We start from the raw sequence: 20,117 nt of genomic DNA, 5'->3' as shown, positions 1-20,117 counted from the left end.
CTCTTCTCAGATTCTGACAGTGGATTTACACATGGACATATGGGATATGTATTCTCAAAAATGTATAATGTGCCAGATGATAAATACGGCTGTTTGTCTGGAAATATCCCTGCCTTAGAGTTGATGGCACTGTATGTGGCTGCAGCCATGCATGACTATGATCACCCAGGAAGGACTAATGCTTTCCTTGTGGCAACTAGCGCTCCTCAGGTAAATCCTCCTATTTTGATTAGGAGATTTCTCTAAAGAAAATTAATCTTGTAAATTTGCCTTATGATAGGGACCAAGTGAAGATGAGGAAATCTGTATTTAGCCCTAGGATAAAATTCTTAAGAGATAATGCTAATTTTGAAAAGATATCATGCTTTGTTCCAAGATATTAATGGCAGGTATGCAACTTCATTACCCATGGGGATCCCTTCTCAGTTTTCTTCTTAAGAAAAACTACTTGAATTCATTTAATGAACCTCCTCAACAAAGAAAATCCAACCTGTACAAAAGTCCCTTTCTGAAAAGATTAGAGAGCTAAATCTTTCTTGGACTTTTAAGAATGTAAGACTTCTTTGTAAATAAATCCCATTCCTTTGAAATATATTCATTATAACAATTATGATTCTTAATGGCATTTCTATGGGCTAGTGGGAATTAAAAATCAATTTATTTCACTCATTTGAGGACAATTTTTTACCTGAACACAGTATTCCAAAAACAGTAGCTTTAAAGAAGTTCATCTTAGTATATGTTTAAATTTAAGTTGAAAATCAATCATTAAGGATCTAGGCATCTCCATCATACAGTTAAACTCAGTAAGCTTGTCCTTGATTTAATCAACTGGACCCATGTAACTAAATATTCTGAGATCCTATTGTTCTTTCTGGAGCATCTAGAGGCCAATCTGGTCCCACACTCTGTTTTTTGTCCCTTGTTTGTTTTAATCCTTTCCCAGCTCCCATCCGTTTCCACAACCTCTTGTATAGACTAGTCTAGGCTTTTCCTCTAATCTATATACAATACAAATATCCTGATATTTTTTTCTTGACAACTAATTTACTTTCTTTCAGCGTGTCCTTCATATACCAGAATTGTCCTCCCTAAAGATAATCTGGCGAAGCCTCTTGCCAGGACCATTTGCCATTCAGATTTTCCTGCCCATGTGTGTGCTTTTACTTACCTCAATATTAATTTTCATGTGCTTAGTCTTTCCTTTTTGTTCTTAATGTCTTTTTTCTATCTTCTAGACCACACTAGTCTTCAAGCATTTTTTAGTCAACTTGCTCATCTTTTGCAGCACCCCCAGCAATAATTTTTAGAGAATTCCAAACAAGGAGATATTTACTATATACCTTTAATTTCTAGATAAAGGGTGATATTTCTTATGGCTGATTGTGAGGTGAGAATATTTTAAATGATGGGCTGCTCAAGGATTCCATTTCTTTGTATTAGTTCTATGTGTTGACTAAGAGAAGGTAATTCTTATTCTAGATGCAGAAAGTCTCTGAGTTCCCTCTTAGGAGTATTATTATACTTGCCTATTTTTTAATAGTTAAATTCCTATGCAAAGAAACCTGATAAAAGCTAACTCTAAACCCCTCATTTGCAAGAGTTTGGAATAAAATTTCAAGGAAATGAACTTTATCTTACAAAAAAATGAAATTTAACCAAGAAAAATAATCAACAGTGAATATAATTGCAATAACTGATTCTTAATAACCAGTCTTCACAAGGTTACATTTCTGTGTTTTATGAAAAAAGAAGATTCCAAAAGCTTTGCATTCTCATTTATTTTTGTGATTTTTTTTTAATTTGAAAAATTGAGCTCTTCACTCTCTTCCTTTTTTGCCTAGGCTGTGCTCTATAATGATCGTTCAGTTTTGGAGAATCACCATGCAGCTGCTGCCTGGAATCTTTTCATGTCCCGGCCAGAATATAACTTCTTAGTTAACCTTGACCATGTGGAATTTAAGCATTTCCGTTTCCTTGTCATTGAGGCAATTTTGGCCACTGACCTGAAGAAACACTTTGACTTCGTAGCCAGATTTAATGCCAAGGTAACTAGATTTGTACCAGTCTTCATTTTATGGCCATATTGAAAAATGTCATGGAACCAAAGTGTCAAACAAAACTCATTGCTCTCAGCTCTTATGTGTCAAATGTGAAAATGAAGTGCAATAAAATGTTTAACCAGAAGGAGGTATATAGGCATTGGTCCCAATTTAGAGATCTGAGAAGTTGAGCTGCTGTTGTATATATTACTTTGTGCTGTAGAGAAATAAAATTTGAATTATCATTGTTTTTTGTTTGATTTAATCTGCTCTCGTCTTTGTGGTATACTCACATAAATTTATCTGGCAGTAGAAGAGGTGAGAACCCTGAAACAAAATTTCATACATCAAACATAAATGTCCAAATGTTAATTCAAGGAAATTTCTTATCATTTGTAGCTACATTATGCTACTAGTAATTGATAACATATGCTAATTTTAAATAGCATTTATTTTCAGTTCCATAATTAATAATTATTTTATCCATCATTCATTATTTTACCTTTTTGATGAACTATTTTACTACTAATTTATGCAAGCCAGTAACATTATTTTAAATAGCTGAGAAGTTCCTCATTATTTGGCATTCTGATCTTCACATGCTAGGAAGATAATGAATATTCTGTCATTTCTTCTCCTTTCAACTTGTGCTTTCATTGAGGCAAAACACATTTTAACTTTGTCCCTCAAACAGGTGAATGATGATGTTGGAATAGATTGGACCAATGAAAATGATCGTCTACTGGTTTGTCAAATGTGTATAAAGTTGGCTGATATCAATGGGCCAGCTAAATGTAAAGAGCTCCATCTTCAGTGGACAGAGGGTATTGTCAATGAATTTTATGAACAGGTAACTAACTTGTTTATCTTAATCCATGCTTAAGCTGCTCATAAATTCACCAAAGCTTCCAAAAGCTGTAAAAGTGTGATCAATCTGTTTCATGTTCATACTAACAACAGAAACTACATTGGCTAATTTTAATCAGAGGATAAGAAAATGACAAAATTTGAATTAAACTATAATAATAAAAACTCTAAGATAAAGTTATTTGCAAGTGTTTTGGGGAGAAGAAGATATTGAAATATTGGAATGACCTAGTGAGAAATTAGAAGACCATTGAAATATTGGTTTTTTTAATAAATTTATTATAATAGAAGCTAGTTTAAATTTATATGGATGAAAGTATATTAGATTAAGTTCATTTACTTTTATAATAAAGTTAGTAACAACAGTATATGAAAAAGCTAAAAAAAAAAACAGGCATTTTTGTTTGACACGATAATGTGAGAGTTAACACACTACCAAAATATCTACCAGAAAAACATACGCATGAGGTGATCTCCCCATATTATCCTACACTGATCAGATTATACTTGAAACTTTGTGTTCAGTGCTGTGAACCACTCTCTGAAGAGGAATCCGGGAGGTAGTGGGGCGCAGGTGAAGGACAGGGATCAGTGACATCAAAGGACACGAAAGACGTGAAGATATTTACCCTGGTGGAAAACAGAGATGATATAATAACTATCTTCAGATACTTAAAAGACTGACATACAAATTGAGAATTAGGTTTATCATAATGTTGTTGTTGGGGTTAAAGAAGATAAATTATACAAAGTATTTATAAGAAATGTTACATTGCTTTCTGCTTCCCTAAAAAGGATATGAATATGACCAGTCTATAGAAGTTACAGGGAGATTGATTCCAGGTCAATGTCAGAAAGAAATTTGTATTATAGAGACACCTAGAAATAGGATGAGGTACCCTATTAAGCAATAAATTGCCTGTCACTGGACATATTTAAAGAGAGATTAGAAGGAACTTCTGTGGGTATTCATATATAGAATAAAAGGTTTGTGCTCTCTAGAAAATAATGTATTGCCTTTCCTAGGAATGAGATTAATTCATAATCAATCCTGAAATATTGAAATACAGAAAAAAAAAAGAAAAAGGAAAATCCAGGCATAGACATAACATCTGATGATATTTTGGTATATGTTCCTTCATTAATTTTTCTAGGTAATTACTGGTTTACAATCTGTTATTTTTTTTTCAGAAAGATTTGAAGCAGGTCAAAATAAAAACACTTATACAGTAGTACAATGAAACATATAGATAAATAAAAGTATCAGAAGCCACATAATTACAGAAGATATAATTCAACCAAACGCTGGGATAAGGTCGCAACTTTAATGGAGCAATAAATTAAGCTTTTTGGCAGCCAAGGCAAAAAAGAAAAACATGATAGATTGTGTATTTGCTTGATAATTATTGCCAGCATTGCATTTTAAGGTGTATTTATACACTAATATAAGGAACACTGACTAGTGTGGTAAGAAATACCATCTACTGAGACCGTTACACAATTTCTTGTAGTTCCTCTTGATCTAAAGCCAAAACCTCAAGATCACAAAAGTGGTAAATAGCCCCAAAACATTTCTACAGGAATCTTAGTAATTTGGGTAGAATCTCTTAGCAGTCAAGTGGAGAGAGAGTTCACACATGAAGGTTTGGATTCTTACATATTTGTAAAGTTTAGATGCCAAGTGAATGTTGACTTGTATTTTGAACTTTCTTTGTCACTTACCTTTCTTGTTGACTATTCATGCTACATTCCTATTTCTAGGGTGATGAAGAGGCCAGCCTTGGGTTACCAATAAGCCCCTTCATGGACCGTTCTGCCCCTCAGTTGGCCAATCTTCAGGAATCCTTCATCTCTCACATTGTGGGTCCTCTGTGCAACTCCTATGACTCAGCAGGACTGATGCCAGGGAAATGGGTGGAAGACAGTGATGAGTCAGGAGATACAGATGACCCTGAGGAAGAGGAGGAGGACGAAGCACCAAATGAAGAGGAAACCTGTGAAAATAATGAATCTCCAAGTAAGTTATCAAATCTATTTCTAATGTGTTTTTCTTAGGATTATTTTCTTACGTAGAGTCAGATGAATTTTATGCTTCTCGTGAATTACATAGTTTGAGTCCAAATATCACCTGCTGCTTTTGATTATGGATAGTCCTCCTTCCCCAGTTTCATAATAATAGAAACCACAGACTGTGCAATCTTCATACAAAGATATGTTCTCTCTCACAAAGTAAAAAGAAATTAAATTATTGAAGCCTATTTTTCAGAGTATTGTAATGATTTAGAGGTGAAAGGAATTTCAGGTACCATATAGACCAACCGTAGACTTTTGTTGGCTTGTTTAGGGGAAGGCCATGTGAAAGAGTAAGAGGTAGTTATTACTCATTCATTTAACAAGTATTTATTAAGCATCTACTCTGTGCCAGACATTTCTCCAGGTACTGAAGATAGAGCCATGAACACAGACAAAAATAGTAAATAAATCCTTGCCCTTTTAGACCTATTTTCCAGTGGAGTCAGCAGACACTAAGCAATCTTAGTATGTGAGGTAGTAATAAAGGCTAGAATTAAAATAAAAAGGAAGGTGGAAATGAAATATTGCACAGAAAGGTTAAAATTTTAGATAAGATAGCCACAGAAGGTCTAAATAAAAAAAAGGTAAAAAAAATAAATGAAAGAAGTGAGGCGGTAATCCAGGAAAGTAGATGTGGAGAAAGCATCCCAAGGAGAGAGGAAAGGCAGCCATATAAAGGTCCTGAGGTGGGCACTGGCTGGGTGTCCAAGGAGCTTCAGGAGAGCTGGGGTGGCTGAAGCAGACAAAAGGGGTGGGGGAGCAGCAGAAGAGAGAGAGTGGGGAACAAGGGATGTAGGATTTGAAAGTAGGGCTCTGCAGGTCACAGCATAGAGTTTCACTTTTACTCTGAGTAAGGTGGGGCCATCAGAGGTTTTGAGCAGAAGTTAGTTGATTCAAATTACTTTTTTTCTTTTTTTGTGGTGAGGAAGACTGGACCTGAGCTAACATCTATTGCCAATCTTCCTCATTTTGCTTGAGGAAGATTGTCACTGAGCTAACATCCATGTCAATCTTCCCCTGTTTTATGTGGGACACCATCACAGCATGGCTTGACGAGCATTGTGTAGGTCCACACCCAGGATCTGAACCTGCGAACGCTGGGCTGCTGAAGCAGAGTGCAAAACTTAACCACTATGCCACTGGGCAGGCCCCTCAACTTACATTTTAGATGGATTGCTTCAGCTGTTGCATTGAGAATATTCTTCACTTTGGGGTGGGAGCAAGGGTATAAGCAAGCAATGAGTTAAGAGGCTGTTGAAATTATCCAAGTGAGAAATGACTGCGGCTTTGGACCAGGCAGGGTAGTGGCAATAGTGACAATGAGAAGTGGTCACTTCTGGTCATTGATTTGGAGTGCATCCTGTAGTCAATCTAATCCATTTAACTTAATTGACTATAAACACTTGATTAGTTTTCTTCACATCTTGAAATACTCTCTGCTATTTCTCCTGCCATAGGAAGGAGGCCCTAATAGCATAATTGGTAAAACCTAATAGCATAATTAGTAAAACCTTACAGTGATGTTGCACAAATACTGTTCCTGTGTTCATGAGCACATAGTATGTGGTTTCTATCTTCATAAAGAAAGTACAACCTTAGTATCAATATTTTTCAAAGCCCTTACCAAAAATATTACCAGTGAAGGACATTCTGATCATTTGTTCTTATTTTTTAGTACAGTCAGGAAAATGCATAACTTGGTTCGTATCCAGACCTAGTAAAGATATCCTAACATTGGTATTGACCCATTTGCCTTCATATAAGGACCCTGTTGTAAGCTTCCATAAACAGAGATAAAGAGACTATTATTAACTATAGACTGAAAAGGCAGGGTTTTGCAAATTTGGCTTTAGGTCAGGTTTTTGCTTAAGTTGTCTCCTATATGTGAATTTTTGTACAGAATGGGGGGGAAATCAAAAATTGTTTTCCTTCAATATTCTATTATCAAAGTAATTGCGTTTTATTTCTATGATGCTTATAAACAGATTTCCATTAGAAATTTTGTGATCTTGGGACTCAGAGGTTGGAGCCAAGACTTAAGATTCATGTTTATTTATTCATTTGTTCATTTAATAAATATGTATTAGTTTTCTTTTTTTACTTGTTTTCACTTCAAAGAGCCAGGTAGTTTGCTATCTGACTAAGGACAGTTTTTCACTGGGTGATGCTATAAAGTGTTGTCGGCTTAGCCTCTAGAAAAGGTTTGTCCCACGGGCCCTAACTGATTGCTATTTGAACTCAAACGCACTGAAGAAACACACACATACTACAGGCATCAAGAAGTGAGGAACCAAGGCCAGGGGTTGTAACAAGCTCAACTCGTCAGCATTGGCGTTAGTAACGAATGCCACAACCAAATACTCTACTCCTTTCTGTTCTGTAGGTTTCAGTTGCCATCCTGACTTCCAGATTCTGACGCTACTCTCCTGACCTTCTCATTTTTTATCAAGCTCCCTAAAGAAGCAATGAGGATTCCGTGGCTTCTGTTTACTAATGGCTTCTAAAAGTCAACAGGCCACCTCACATCAAAATTTAAAATATCTGTCAACAGTGCTGTGATACTCTTGCTTTTGAAAAATTTTCTTTAAAGTATCCCTTGATAGCTAAGTAAATGATAAAAGTTGAGCAATGTTAGTATTTCTAAAAATTGGCCACATGGAGATAGGAAATTTTGGAAACGGAAGGAAAATCAACCATCATCCAATTCAGCTGCCTCATTTTATAAAAGACTAGACTGAGGCTCAGAAGTTTAAGTAACATCCCAAGGTGTAGATGGTTTCTGCAGAACCAGAAAGGAAACCCGAGTTTCCTCATTTTTAACCCCGTTGCTACTGACTTAGTAATTTTAATTTCAGAATTCATGTGGATTTGAATGGTTGACTCAGTTTAGCTTGAAACTGAGGTTTCAGAAAAAATTTAAATTAAATATGCACTGATAATTTCAGCAATTTGCAAAACTTGGAGATCTCTCAGGAAACACAGAATAAAGTGTTTCAATATGGTATCCTAGGGAAAGAAGGCTTTTTCCCCACCTCATAATTAAATCTGAAAGATTCCTACAGCGAACTAAGAGGTTTCTAATGAAGTACTAAGCTGCATTTAGAATTCAAGCAGTGAAAGGCTCTTTGTTCTCATTTCAAAAGGTTCCAGTGCTGAACAATTTGGCTCCCAATACAGGCATGTTTTAGACCACCTGCCGACTCTAATCTACGCAAATTTATTTGGTACAAACTTTCTTCTACGTCACCTCATTCAGTTTTAATTCCAGAGAGGTTTATTGCTAACGTTTAACAGCAATAATAAGAGAACAGCTGCTCTCTTGGGGGCTGCCCTGAAAGGAATAGGAGGAAAATTGAGCTTTTGTTAACTTCTTCCCTGTGAATGCACTGCCATGAATGTGTATGACTTTCAGATGGAATAATCACCTTGAGCAGTAGAGTGTTCCCTATAACCGTCGTTCGAGTCTGTCCGTCAGCCAATGGTCATCTGTCACTCTCTTGACTCAAAGGATTAGGTTCAAAAGTCTATTAACATTTAAACATTTCAACAGAAGCTGATTTGTACTTAACTACAATAAAAACAAAGTAGAAGGAGACAAGTCGATGGCTTTGGTAGAAGAGTAATTTTAAAGATTTGCTTTTAAAAGTCAAATGCATTAGGAATGTATTTTATTGATTTTTATGGAAAGAACCCAGAGTTTTTAAAGTTTTAGTTTATACATATATGTTGCCCTTGTTAAGAAGCCTTCAAATGAAGAAATTGACGTCATGCTCCAGGGCCCCGCGCCCTTCCGCCTGTACACATCCCTTCACTCTGCCTAGGATGCTGCCAGCCCCTTCTTCACCCAGTGTATTTAATTCTCCTGATTTACATCTCAGCTCAGGTGTCATGTCCTCTGAAAAAAATCTTACCTACTCCCTCACAGATTAAGTTTCTTGTGTTGCCATGCTTTGATGAATTAGAGAGAAATTACGCCACACGGTCGTAAAAAAGGCAAGGAAAACTTTATTCAAGACTATTGCATGAGGGGAGAGAAACTGAATTCCACTGCACTGAAACAAAGGCAGGAGAGTTTTTAAGCCCTGGGATGAGCTAGTGAAAAAGTACTGGAGGACCCTAGAGGGGAGTTGGTCGATGTGATTAGGCCATCTGTGCTCGCTAATTGGTACTTATTAAGTTAGGCACCTGTGCTCCCACAGAGACTGGAATATAGGGACTCTGTCTTTCTTGATGATTGCTTTTCAAAAGGCTGGCTCCCAGGTCCTTGACGAAGTCCCTGGGTTGTAGAACTGGCTAGAGGCTGGGAGAAGATTTATCTATATTACAAAGGGACAGAGAAAGAATTTGCAATTACACGTTTTTTAAAGTAAATGCTCTAAGAAAAGGGAAGTCAGGGTCCTATAGCCTGGAAGAGACCCGTCTAAAGTTTAGGCAAGCTGAGGGGAATATTAAGGCCATCTTGGTCACATGCCTATGTCTATCATAAAGCATAGCATGTGTGTTTCAGTTTTTGTCTTCCTCGCTCTTTCTCCTATAGACTCTAAGCTCCTTTAAGGCAAGCTATTAGACTAATTAGTCTTTATTTCCATAGTATCCAGAAAACTGCTTGTCAGTTAGTAGGCAGTCAGTATAAGCTGGATTGATGGGTCCAACTCATGAATAAAATAATGAATACAGTAAACAGATTTTTTTTAATTCTTATGACTCTGCCTGCATCCATTCCCCCTGGCATTCATTCAATTTAATAATTTTGTTATGTGTCTGTGTGGTTCAGAAGTAATTCAATATAATTTTATGTCCTTTTTCTGAACTTTGTTTTAAAAATTGATCTTATTATCCTATAAAGTGCAAGAACTGTCTGTGGTATGTTTTAATAAAACTGTTGAAGGAATCATTAGCAATTCCACAGAAGTTTTGGTGGATGGCCTCCAAGAGATCTAGTTCCTTTGGCAAATCTCATAGCAATTGGCTCTTTTTTTCTTTTTCCTTTTTTTTTTTTTTTTTTTGCTATTTGTACTATTTTTTGTCTTCTTTTCTTCCAGATTATACATTGTAAATCATTATTACTTCATTAAGTAAACCCAAATATTCTTGTTGATCATCCTGTCAGTTTGTTCTGTTAACTCTTTAATGTAGTCTCAATTAGATCAGAATTTCCTGTGGACAACTTTTTCACATCATTATCATTTTTATCACCTATCAGCACTTCACCTTTACTGTGAAACAGAAACTGTAGAGAATGTGATTCATTTAGTAGACTCTTACTGAATACTTACTAAAGTCTGGGCCTTGTGGATATACACACAAAAAGGAGAAATAAGATTCTGTCCATAGGCAAGTTTATAGTCTAATGGGAGGATCATAGCCTAACTCCTAAATTCTTGGCCTAAGTCTAAAATGGTCACTCAGATGAAGGTACTGAGAGTTATATTATATTCTGGTTGCTTGGAAAAGAACAGAACTCTCTTCTAAGCTCAAGAGCAGCTGCCTACTTTACCTCTCCTCTTGGAGGTCTCTCAGACCCTTCATGTTCAAATCTCCTCCTCATCTAATATTCCCTTTCTTGGTACATCTTACCACCATCTACTCAACTGCTCAGGCCCGATAGCTCAGGATTACCTTTTATTCCTGCCTCTTCTTTATTCCCAACATCTAATCAGTTGCCAAAGTCTTGTTGACTTAAACCTCGCATATATATCTCACATTTATCTACTTATCTTCATTTCCATTACCGTCATCCTAGTCCAACCGACCATCATCATGCAGTATCCTCTCACCTGAGTCATTGCCCTCTTTTTCTGACACCTTTCAAAGACTTTGTAAGACTCAGTATAATTGTACTTACTTGTTCACTCTCTTTCTTCCTACTAGAGTAAAGCTCCATGCTGGCAAGCATTCTATCTATCTTACCCATCAGTGAATCTCTAGAACCTGGCACACATAGTATATACTGGGTGCTTAATAAGTTGGTAAGCAATTGGAAGCCTAAATAGTGAATTATTACATCAATTCAAATTCTTTAAAACGTCTTATGTTTCTTTTGTTGACATTGGTTTTATTACAGTTCCTCAATCAAGAGATGCACTTCTGTGAAAATTGTCTGTAGTACTTCCATTGAAAGCAGTAAATTGTTTGATTGCAAGAAAATATAATTTCGTTATTTATTAAATGCATGTTTGTGAGCCTTGTCATCTTTAAGATCTGTGCAGGACTTTACAAGGCTCCCTGAAAGAGGCTATAGTCTAGTTGAGGAGCCAATGCCTAGACTATATGAAAACAGGATAAGTGCCTTCAAGGAGGTACATTATTAGGACATTGTTTTTGTTACAAGTGACAAAACTCCAATCAAGTGAGTATATACAAAAGGGAAAATTATTGGTTGTCGTAAACATGATGTTGGCTAGTATCCACACTTACTTGCTTCTGCTCTTATCTCTGACTCACCTGCCTGACAGCTTATTCTTTCATTCACCTTGCTTTCTTCGTGAAGCCGGAACTACAGCCAGGTCTATATCCACTTCATTCCAGATACACAAGCAGAGGAGAAGAGAGCTCCAATCCCCATTCCCTGACTTCATGCTCATTCTGTGCTGTTGGGAAAAATCTCAGGGAAGGACTCTGATTGGCCTGACTTGGGTCACATACCTGCTTATTGACTGATCACTGTGACACAGCTGTGTTGTCAGGAGGTGGGTGGGGAAGAAGAGTTTGACAACTTTTTATAGGACTTTGTAATTGAAAGAAGGAGTGAGAGTTCCCCCTAAACGATTTTGGATATGCAGTTACCAGAAAAAGAGATAATGATAAGGAGAAATGGAAACAGTATCTACTCGGAGAAGTATATTTGGAGTGACATGAGAGTTTAGAAGAGAGAGACAGATTATTTCTTAGAAGAGGAATTCAGTGAAATCTGACTTGGTCTTAAAATGATAAATGGACATGAACTGTCAGTGACTGAGAACATTTCAGAAGGAGGGGCAGTGCCAGCTTGAAAGCAGAGGAGTTCAGTGTATATACAGACAAGAGAGCAGTTAAGTATCCACATTAAGTTAAGGAGCCAGGCTGCAGAAGGAGGAAGACTGCAGAAGAATGTTTGGCTAGCTTGTGGGAGAACTTTGAGAGGAGTTTGAAATTCATTTTTTAATCCATATAAAGCAGAACGGTAACACCAAAACCGTGTTTAAAGAAATCAGTCTTGTAGACTTTTGTGAGTTGAATTGGTTGACAAAATAAAGGAAGACGTAACTTCCTTTAAGGAATAATGATAATTCCTCGAAGATGTGAATGTAATAGGAGTAATACCAAGATACACGCAGAACCTTGTATTAGATGCTACCAAGCATTAAATACTGTTCACAGTTACATTTCACTGGTATATTAATGGTTATTGCTGTCTTCCTCTTATTTCCCCACTCTCAAAGATGACATTATTACAGTATACAAATCAAATGATAGATAGAGGTATCCATTGGGTGCTTAACTCTTGTTAATAATATGAAAAGAAATAACTGTCATGTACTCAGCACACAAATAAGTAGTCTTATTTGGTGTTTTCTCAGGAAAGAAAACTTTCAAAAGGAGGAAAATCTACTGCCAAATAACTCAGCACCTCCTGCAGAACCACAAGATGTGGAAGAAAGTCATTGAAGAGGAACAGCGGTTGGCGGGCATGGAAAATCAGTCTCTGGACCAGTGCCCCCAGCAGCATCCCTCAGAACAGATCCAGGCCATCAGGGAAGAAGAGGAAGAGAAAGGGAAGTCGAGAGAAGAGGAGATCCCCACCCCAAAGCCAAACCAGTGACAATGGATAGAATGAGCTGTGTTTCCGAACCGAGTGACTTGTCACAGACTCTTTTCAAGCCAGCACAACACTTAGACACGACACTGTAGAAATACAAGAAGATGGGCAAATGGTTATCGCATTGGGGGATTTTTCGCATTTTACGTGTTTATTTTTACAGTGAGGTACCTTGTTAAAAACTCTTGCTCAGAGAAGCTTTCACATTTGCAACACCAGCTTCTAAGGATTTTTTTAAGGAAGAAATATATATGTGTGTATGTATATAAGCTCTCACGTAGATACATGTAAAACATATTCACACACACATACACACATACACACTGAAAGCCAGGAATACTGGCTCCACAATTTAGTAACGTTCATAGTAAGATATATAGTGGTCACTGTGATATAATAAATCATAAAGGTAAAAATAAAGGAAAACAATTCGCAAGGGAAATGGTGCGGCTTAGCAGGAGAGCAGTGCAGCAAATGCAGGTTACAGCTAAGAAGCTTTTGCTCTTAGTACTGAGGGATGAAAGTTCCAGAGCATTATTTGAATTCTTACACATCCTGCCAACATCGTATGTGTGTGTTTGTGTGTGTGTGTGTGTGTGTGTGTGTGAGGGGGGAGGGATTGAAAGGGTGTCTGTGTGTATGTGTGTCTGTGAAGAGATTTGTGTGGTTTCAGCGGTTCATGGAATTGCTGCAGCACAGGACTCAGCACATGTGAACAAACAGAAGGGAGTTCAGTCTGGAGTATCTTTGAGAGGCGGCCATTGCAAATGCCTTCCTCCGTTTCGCTTCATAAAGTTCCCTCTGCAGAGGGAGGGTATTCCCTGGCTGGGCGAGAGGGCCACGTGACTGGTACTACTGCGATACACCACTTGGAGGCTCTCTGTCACCAGCCTTAAACCTGGAAGACTGAGGCATTTTCCAATCTACTCGCCTAATGAATGTATAGGAGCTGTTTGTCTATGAGTGTGTCTGTCCCTCACCTGAAATTTAAGGGGATGGCTTTCTTTATACAGAAACACCTAGGAAGGAGCTAGAGTCAGGTCTTTTCATCAGGTTAGAATTCTAAAAGGTTGCCAGAGAAGATCTGGGACATTGCTCTTAACAGTGATCTCCCATGTCTTAATTTACTGCAAAATGTACGGTAGAAAAATTAAAAAGAGAGAAAGGCTAAGAGAAACCCACTTTGGGATTTATAGCAAGAGGGGAAGGGGGAAATTTCCCCCTCGGGTTCGGTGTGTGTTGACAGACTGAAAGCCTGATTCTTGGCAACTGTTGAAGGATTGGCTTTTGGGTGGGGAAGGTCCCACTGACCAACCCTGTTATGAGACTCCACATGCTGTGTGATGGAGTAGCTTCTATCTGCAGTCAGGCCCATCATCGTGCTTCTTTTGACAGGGAAGATTATAGATGGATTTTGGGGGGACTGGGCCTATTATTGAAAGTCTTTGTTTTTTTTTTTTTGGTTTGTTTATCTACACTTGTTTATGCTGTGAGCCATACCTATTTAAAAAGTTGATACTCACTTTCAATATTTTATTTCATATTATATGTCATGAATAGTTATCTTGATGTAAATATAAAGATTTTTTTTTTGTTTCTGTAGATAGTAAACTCTTTTTTTTTAAAAAAAAGGGAAAAGGGAAACATTTTTATAAAGTTATATTTTAATCACCATTTTGATACATTGTATACATGTACACATTTGCTACAATGATACATTGATACAATGTATATGTTTTGATACATTGATTACATCCCCAAGTCCAGAAAAAGAGTGATGATTCATTTGCATGGAGGTCTATGGACAGCCACTCATCTACCTATTCTAATTTAAATGATAATCTGGTACAGTTATTTTATGCCAATTAAATGAGGATGCTGCGAAGAATGTTTTTTCACTAGTAACTTTTGCTAACTTTTGGGTTGATACCTCCCAAGTGAAGTACTTTCTTAACCAATACTAAATGTTTGTCATTGGTGTCCATTTCTTCCCAACACTTTTTGGTTGTAACTCTTGCTTCAGGACCATATACGGATCTGCTCATCATGTAAACAATCTTAGCTTCTAAGTACACCTTGATTGTGATTTCTACTTTTTATTTCCTCTGAAGTCATAGAAAAGAGTGTTTACATTAAAAATGCCTTTGTTTCTCATAAATTGATATTATATTCTTCCCTTCCAAAGTGATGGCTTTATAATAATCCATAGCATTCTTTAAATGAGCCAAAGATAATGCAATCAAAAATAAACATGGTTTCAAGGCAGATTTCCCAATAAGCAGGAAAATATGAAAAGGATCAAATGGACTCAGACTGTACCTAAATAATTACAGCAATTTCAGTATTTTTCTGAGTTAACAACAGGTGTTCATTATTTAGGACTTATCGAGTTGTTTTCCTTTTTCTTAGTATTGCCTGTGTGTCTCAATGTTTGCAGAAATTACTGTGAGTCAAACACGTTTCCCCATGAATTTAACTGTTCTCCTTCCCTTGCAAATAAGAGAAGGAAAAAAACGTGTTCATATTCACATACGTCTTGCATCTAGTTACTTAACAAAACTAATCTTTTCCCTTTCTCCAAATGTCTTTCATCTCTAAAATAAATATAAGTAGAGAAAAAATCTACGTGTGGAGCAAGTAGAATGGTGAGAGGGCAGTTGAGAGTCCATAACCATTTATATAGGCAGCTACATCAAGGCTGCCTGGCCCCGAGTAGGAGTCATCCTGGCTGCCAGACTGGAGAGCTTAGCAAACTGCCTGGTGTTTGTTTGTTTGTTTTGTTTTAAGATCCATGAAATAATAGGAATACTGGTGGTCAAAACAATTAGAACCTCTTCATTTCATAATTGTGTTCATCAGTCCAGGCAGGTTGATAATTTTTATTTCAAAAATAAATTGCCAATATATGAAAGCTAGAAGTCAATTGAAGCAGAGGAGATTCATCCAGTGTGTGACTGTCATACACACAGAATACATCCCAAAGGATGCCTAGGGACATAAGAAGTTATTTTCTGTTAGTGATGTTCTCCCCTTCCTTGGTGACAGCAATATTACTGTGTTCACTTCCAACTCCGGAGCTTACTTCCTGTGGTGCCAGTGTATTTGTTGCAATTTACTACATTTTTATATGAGCCTAATTATAGGTGCCATTAGATAAACTCAGGTCTTTCAAATGAAGGAATTTCTAGCCCATTTAGGGTAAGGATAACTGTATAGACAGCCATAAAACCAATGGTAGGAAAAGTTGGAACTGATGACCTTGATGCTAGTGGTTACTCTCTGTTAAGGCGAAGACCAGGTATACTATGAGTGTCATCGTTGTCATTTCCAAATGCTAATAGAGTGTCTTTACAGTTATCTATCTAAGGCAACCTTTAGAATATAATTTCCTTGGTGAAAACACCACTTTAGTTTTATTTTTTTAACTATAAAATTATTTTTTTGTCATTTATATAAGACCTGGTTTTGCTCTCAGTAGAAGATGAAAACAGTAGCTCTGTACAGGGATATATCTATATTGGTCTTTATATGACAAGTGAAGGAATTTCCTCATGTTATGTTTAAGAAAATATCCACTTTCTAAAAACACGATACCCATTTCTTTCTGTTCCATTTTGATGGAATTCCAGAACAAATCCTAACCATTGCAATCCCAGTAAAACTAAAGAAAGGGGATTGTATGTCATGCAGATTGTTCGTATTACATGTATGTATGATGATTTCCTCGTGTCCCCTGTCTCTCTTGATTTGCAATTTCTTGATGCCCCCTGTCACTTTCCCAGAGAACTTTCTTTCAAGGTAAAAGCTGTGCAAAAGGCATGAGACTCAGGCCTATTCTTTGTTTAAATGATGGAAAAATATAAATTATTTTCTAAGTAATAAAGATATAAAAATTGTCATTGTAAATAAAGCCTAAAGTTTGAAATGACTGCTTTACAAAAGTGAGCTATTTGTGTGATAACTCCTGACTAATGAGAAGTGAGTAATCAAAACATCATTTCTATTCTACTTTAGGAGGTATTTTTGGTGCTTCCATGTCAGTATGGGGAATCTCCACTGTCCTCATCACTTACAATGTTTCTAAAATAATAATGAAAACCACAGTAAAGGTCTCAGCATCCTTTGCTTCCATCCAACTCTGATTCCCATTTAATACCTTTCCTGGTCTATATGCCATTTTGGAAATAAACTGCCTTTTCAAACTGGCAGAAGTCTCCAGTAAAACCATTGTGTAAACTTTCATAATCTAGAGTAAATCAAGATTCTCCTTATTCTAGAGATTATCAGCTGATGTGTGGGAAAAATATCGATAAAATTTCAAATGCTAATAGTTCAACTGCAGATAATTGAGAGCTAAAATCTCTATATACTTTGAAATCCAGCTGAGTTTCTTCCATTCATCTCCTCTGCTACAAGCAGCACCACACGTTATGACCATTGTTCTAGGTCGTTAATTTCTCTCGTGATTTATCCATGAAGTAAAAGTAGGAACTTGCTGAGATTGTCGGTCTACTTTTTTAATCTTTTCAACAAACTGCAAGCTTACGATTAGAAGATCGATTAGCCAGTTTAGGTGAAGAGCATTCCAAAATTCAGTTATTTTTAGAATTTCTAATCAGAGGGAAATAGACGAGTTATAGATTTTATATCCATATCAGTTTGTTCCTCTAGAAAATATTCAGATTCTTGTTGGAAACTTGATTGGGGCTGAATTAAACTACAAGCACTGAGTTAATAAAACTGCAAACAATGCATTAGATAAAGAACTTAAATTGAGGTTTGCATAAGTCTTTGCATGTTTCACACTAATGAACCATGTTCAAGAAGAAGAACATATTTTTCAGTCTATGTTATGCACCATGGATGTTAGGCAGTTTGTGCTATGGCCTAACACATGTCGTTTTTCACAGTGATGCTGTGGTTACCTTACCTGAACTAATCTTAATGTTCACATTATCAAATCATTCTAATAGCAGGTTAACAATAGTGACAAAAAAAATTGGTCATTTTCTTGCTAAATATATCTGAGGATACAAAACTGAAGATTAAGGCTTTATTTAGTTGGTGGAACTCAATGTTAATCTGCTGTTTCAAAACTAGTGATCCAGTATAAATTATTTTAGGTCAGGTAAGACTATAGACAATATGGGATGATGTATAGGTGGAAAGCAAAATTGACTTTTGAATAAGCTTAAGGCTCTAAAAAGAATCCAAATTTCCCTTTAAAGGTAGCTAGTTTTTCTCCATATCATACTTTTAAGGTTGATTACCTTGACAGGCATTGGTAGCCAAAGATTTCTGCTTCCCTGAGGAGTTGTGGAGCACAGAAAAAAAGGCAAGCCTTATTGATAAGAAATACTGAACATGTCTATGTTCAGAGAGATTTCCTCATTGTTTCACATCAAGGAGTGGTTCTGTAATCATGCAATTAATAATTCAAATAAAAAACGCTTCAAAGAGAGTAATATTAAATCATCGTATGTAAGTACTACCAAGAATATTTAAATTTAATTTACTTTTTTGAACCAAAGCTGTTAAAAATTTTTTTATTATTCAATTAAAATGAAACCCACAAAATGACATTCCATGGTATAGAGATCCTAAATATTTTGATATACTAAGAACTAGTATTATGTAACAGAAAACTGAAAAGAAGAATATGTCATTCTTTTTCTAATGTCCTCCATGCCTCAGAGAGGAAAATTTTTTATGAAGAATCCAATAAATACATTATATAGATAAAAATAGATTTAGCCTCTATTTAATTAGATTAAGTGTACAAATTGTAGTCTGAGTTCTTCTGAGTTATCCTAAGAAAAAGAAATGTAGTATTCAGCAACTGATAATGGTTTAGGTTGTCTTAAAATAAATGGTGTATTAATGTAGATTATATTTTACTAAATTCCAACACAATTCAAAGCTCAAATACTTATCTTCATTACTACTAACAGTAACTTCATTACTTCATTAAATTACTTCATTAAATCTTATTAATCTTGACTTTCACAGATGAACCACTGACCAGTCAGTAAATCACACCCGCTACATTTGTCTGCCAAGAGCGATCAAATGGTAGGTTGGAATTTGAAATTCATAACTAGAAAGCTTTGGTGCTTTAACTAAGTTTTCAGTGTCAGTAGAAGTACCTATTTCGAATGAAACGGAAACTACAGCAGGAAATTCTTCTTTTCCTCTTTAAAAAGAAACAAAGTCAAACTCATAGGAGAAAAGTATGACTTCTCTTCAATTTTATTTCTCTAAATCAAAATTAGTAAAGGAAAAATCCGAAATCTCCTCTGCCGTAAGAAGGAGAAAGAATGCCTTTCACCTCAGGTTCTAACTTGCCACATCTAGTTTTATTGTGCAGCCCGTGGTACTAAAACGCAGAAAAAAAGCAGAGCTGTAGATTGGGAATGAACATTACATAAATCTTGAAGGATCATCCCAGGACACCCTTCCATCTTTGTGACAAACCAAGTTAGTTATAAGTTTCTCTGGAGTAAAGAGACTTCCTGGATCCGTATTTCCACACTGACTGACTTTATTAAAATAAGCACTTACACATTTTGGAATGTGAATTAGCCCTTAGAACTTGGAAACTGCTGCTTGAATACCTTTTGAAGGCAAAGATTTTTTTTTTTTATTCTGGTAATTTTACTCCCTCTATAATAGCAGAATATTCAGATGGTTTAATGTGAAGTTAAAAGTAATTGTTTAAAGATGTTTTCTTTGTGTATATAACTTGTCAGTTGGTAGAATTTCCCATCACCTTTCTTTCAAAAATTAATTGATTATTTTTATGACTTAAAAACACATATTATATCAGATATTTTGTTTTAGCTATTTGTAACCATAACCCAGTACTATAGTGTTGCTATCTTTAAATAATAACCCTATCATATCTATATATTATCTGTTAGTGGGGTTTAAATGTCTTGACTTTTAGTATATATTTGTTTATTAGTTTAAAAAAATCAGTATTTTTTAATACTCTGTAAAATATTTGCATGGGATTTTCATCATATTATGTTTGCTTAACTAGTGAGGGTTTTTTTTCCATTTATGAGTGTCAGTTCGTTTCTCAATATATTCTCACAGAAGAAGGCATACCATTTTTGTTGTAACAAAGACAATTTCTTAGTTGACAAGCACTGGAAATAAATATCCCTGAACCCCCCCCCCCCCCCCATATTTCTTCCTAGAGATTTTTATCATGCAACTCACAAAATGCAAATTGGTGCTTTTATAAATATTCTGAAACTCTCAATGAAAAATAATGAAAACAAGATTCTCCCTGGCTTTCTGTAATAATATTAGGATATGCAACTGAAAGAACT

General features: G+C 36.0%; 1 protein-coding gene across 1 annotated transcript in view; it reads left to right on the top strand.

Annotated features, from left to right (window-relative positions):
- PDE3A (phosphodiesterase 3A) overlaps positions 1-16,708 on the top strand; it is a 284,159-nt gene extending 267,451 nt beyond the window's left edge. Inside the window, exons 12-16 of the mRNA XM_046683775.1 lie at positions 11-210; positions 1,845-2,048; positions 2,737-2,892; positions 4,671-4,926; positions 12,542-16,708. Of these exons, the coding sequence (XP_046539731.1) occupies positions 11-210; positions 1,845-2,048; positions 2,737-2,892; positions 4,671-4,926; positions 12,542-12,783 (1,058 nt within the window). The 3' untranslated portion in view covers positions 12,784-16,708. The remainder of the gene's footprint in view (positions 1-10; positions 211-1,844; positions 2,049-2,736; positions 2,893-4,670; positions 4,927-12,541) is intronic.
- The last annotated feature ends 3,409 nt before the right edge of the window (positions 16,709-20,117 follow it).

Source organism: Equus quagga, chromosome 1, assembly GCF_021613505.1.
Source record: "Equus quagga isolate Etosha38 chromosome 1, UCLA_HA_Equagga_1.0, whole genome shotgun sequence".
Taxonomy (NCBI): domain Eukaryota; kingdom Metazoa; phylum Chordata; class Mammalia; order Perissodactyla; family Equidae; genus Equus; species Equus quagga.
Note: the sequence above shows the minus strand (reverse complement) of the source record. Positions and strands in the feature narration are given on the sequence as shown.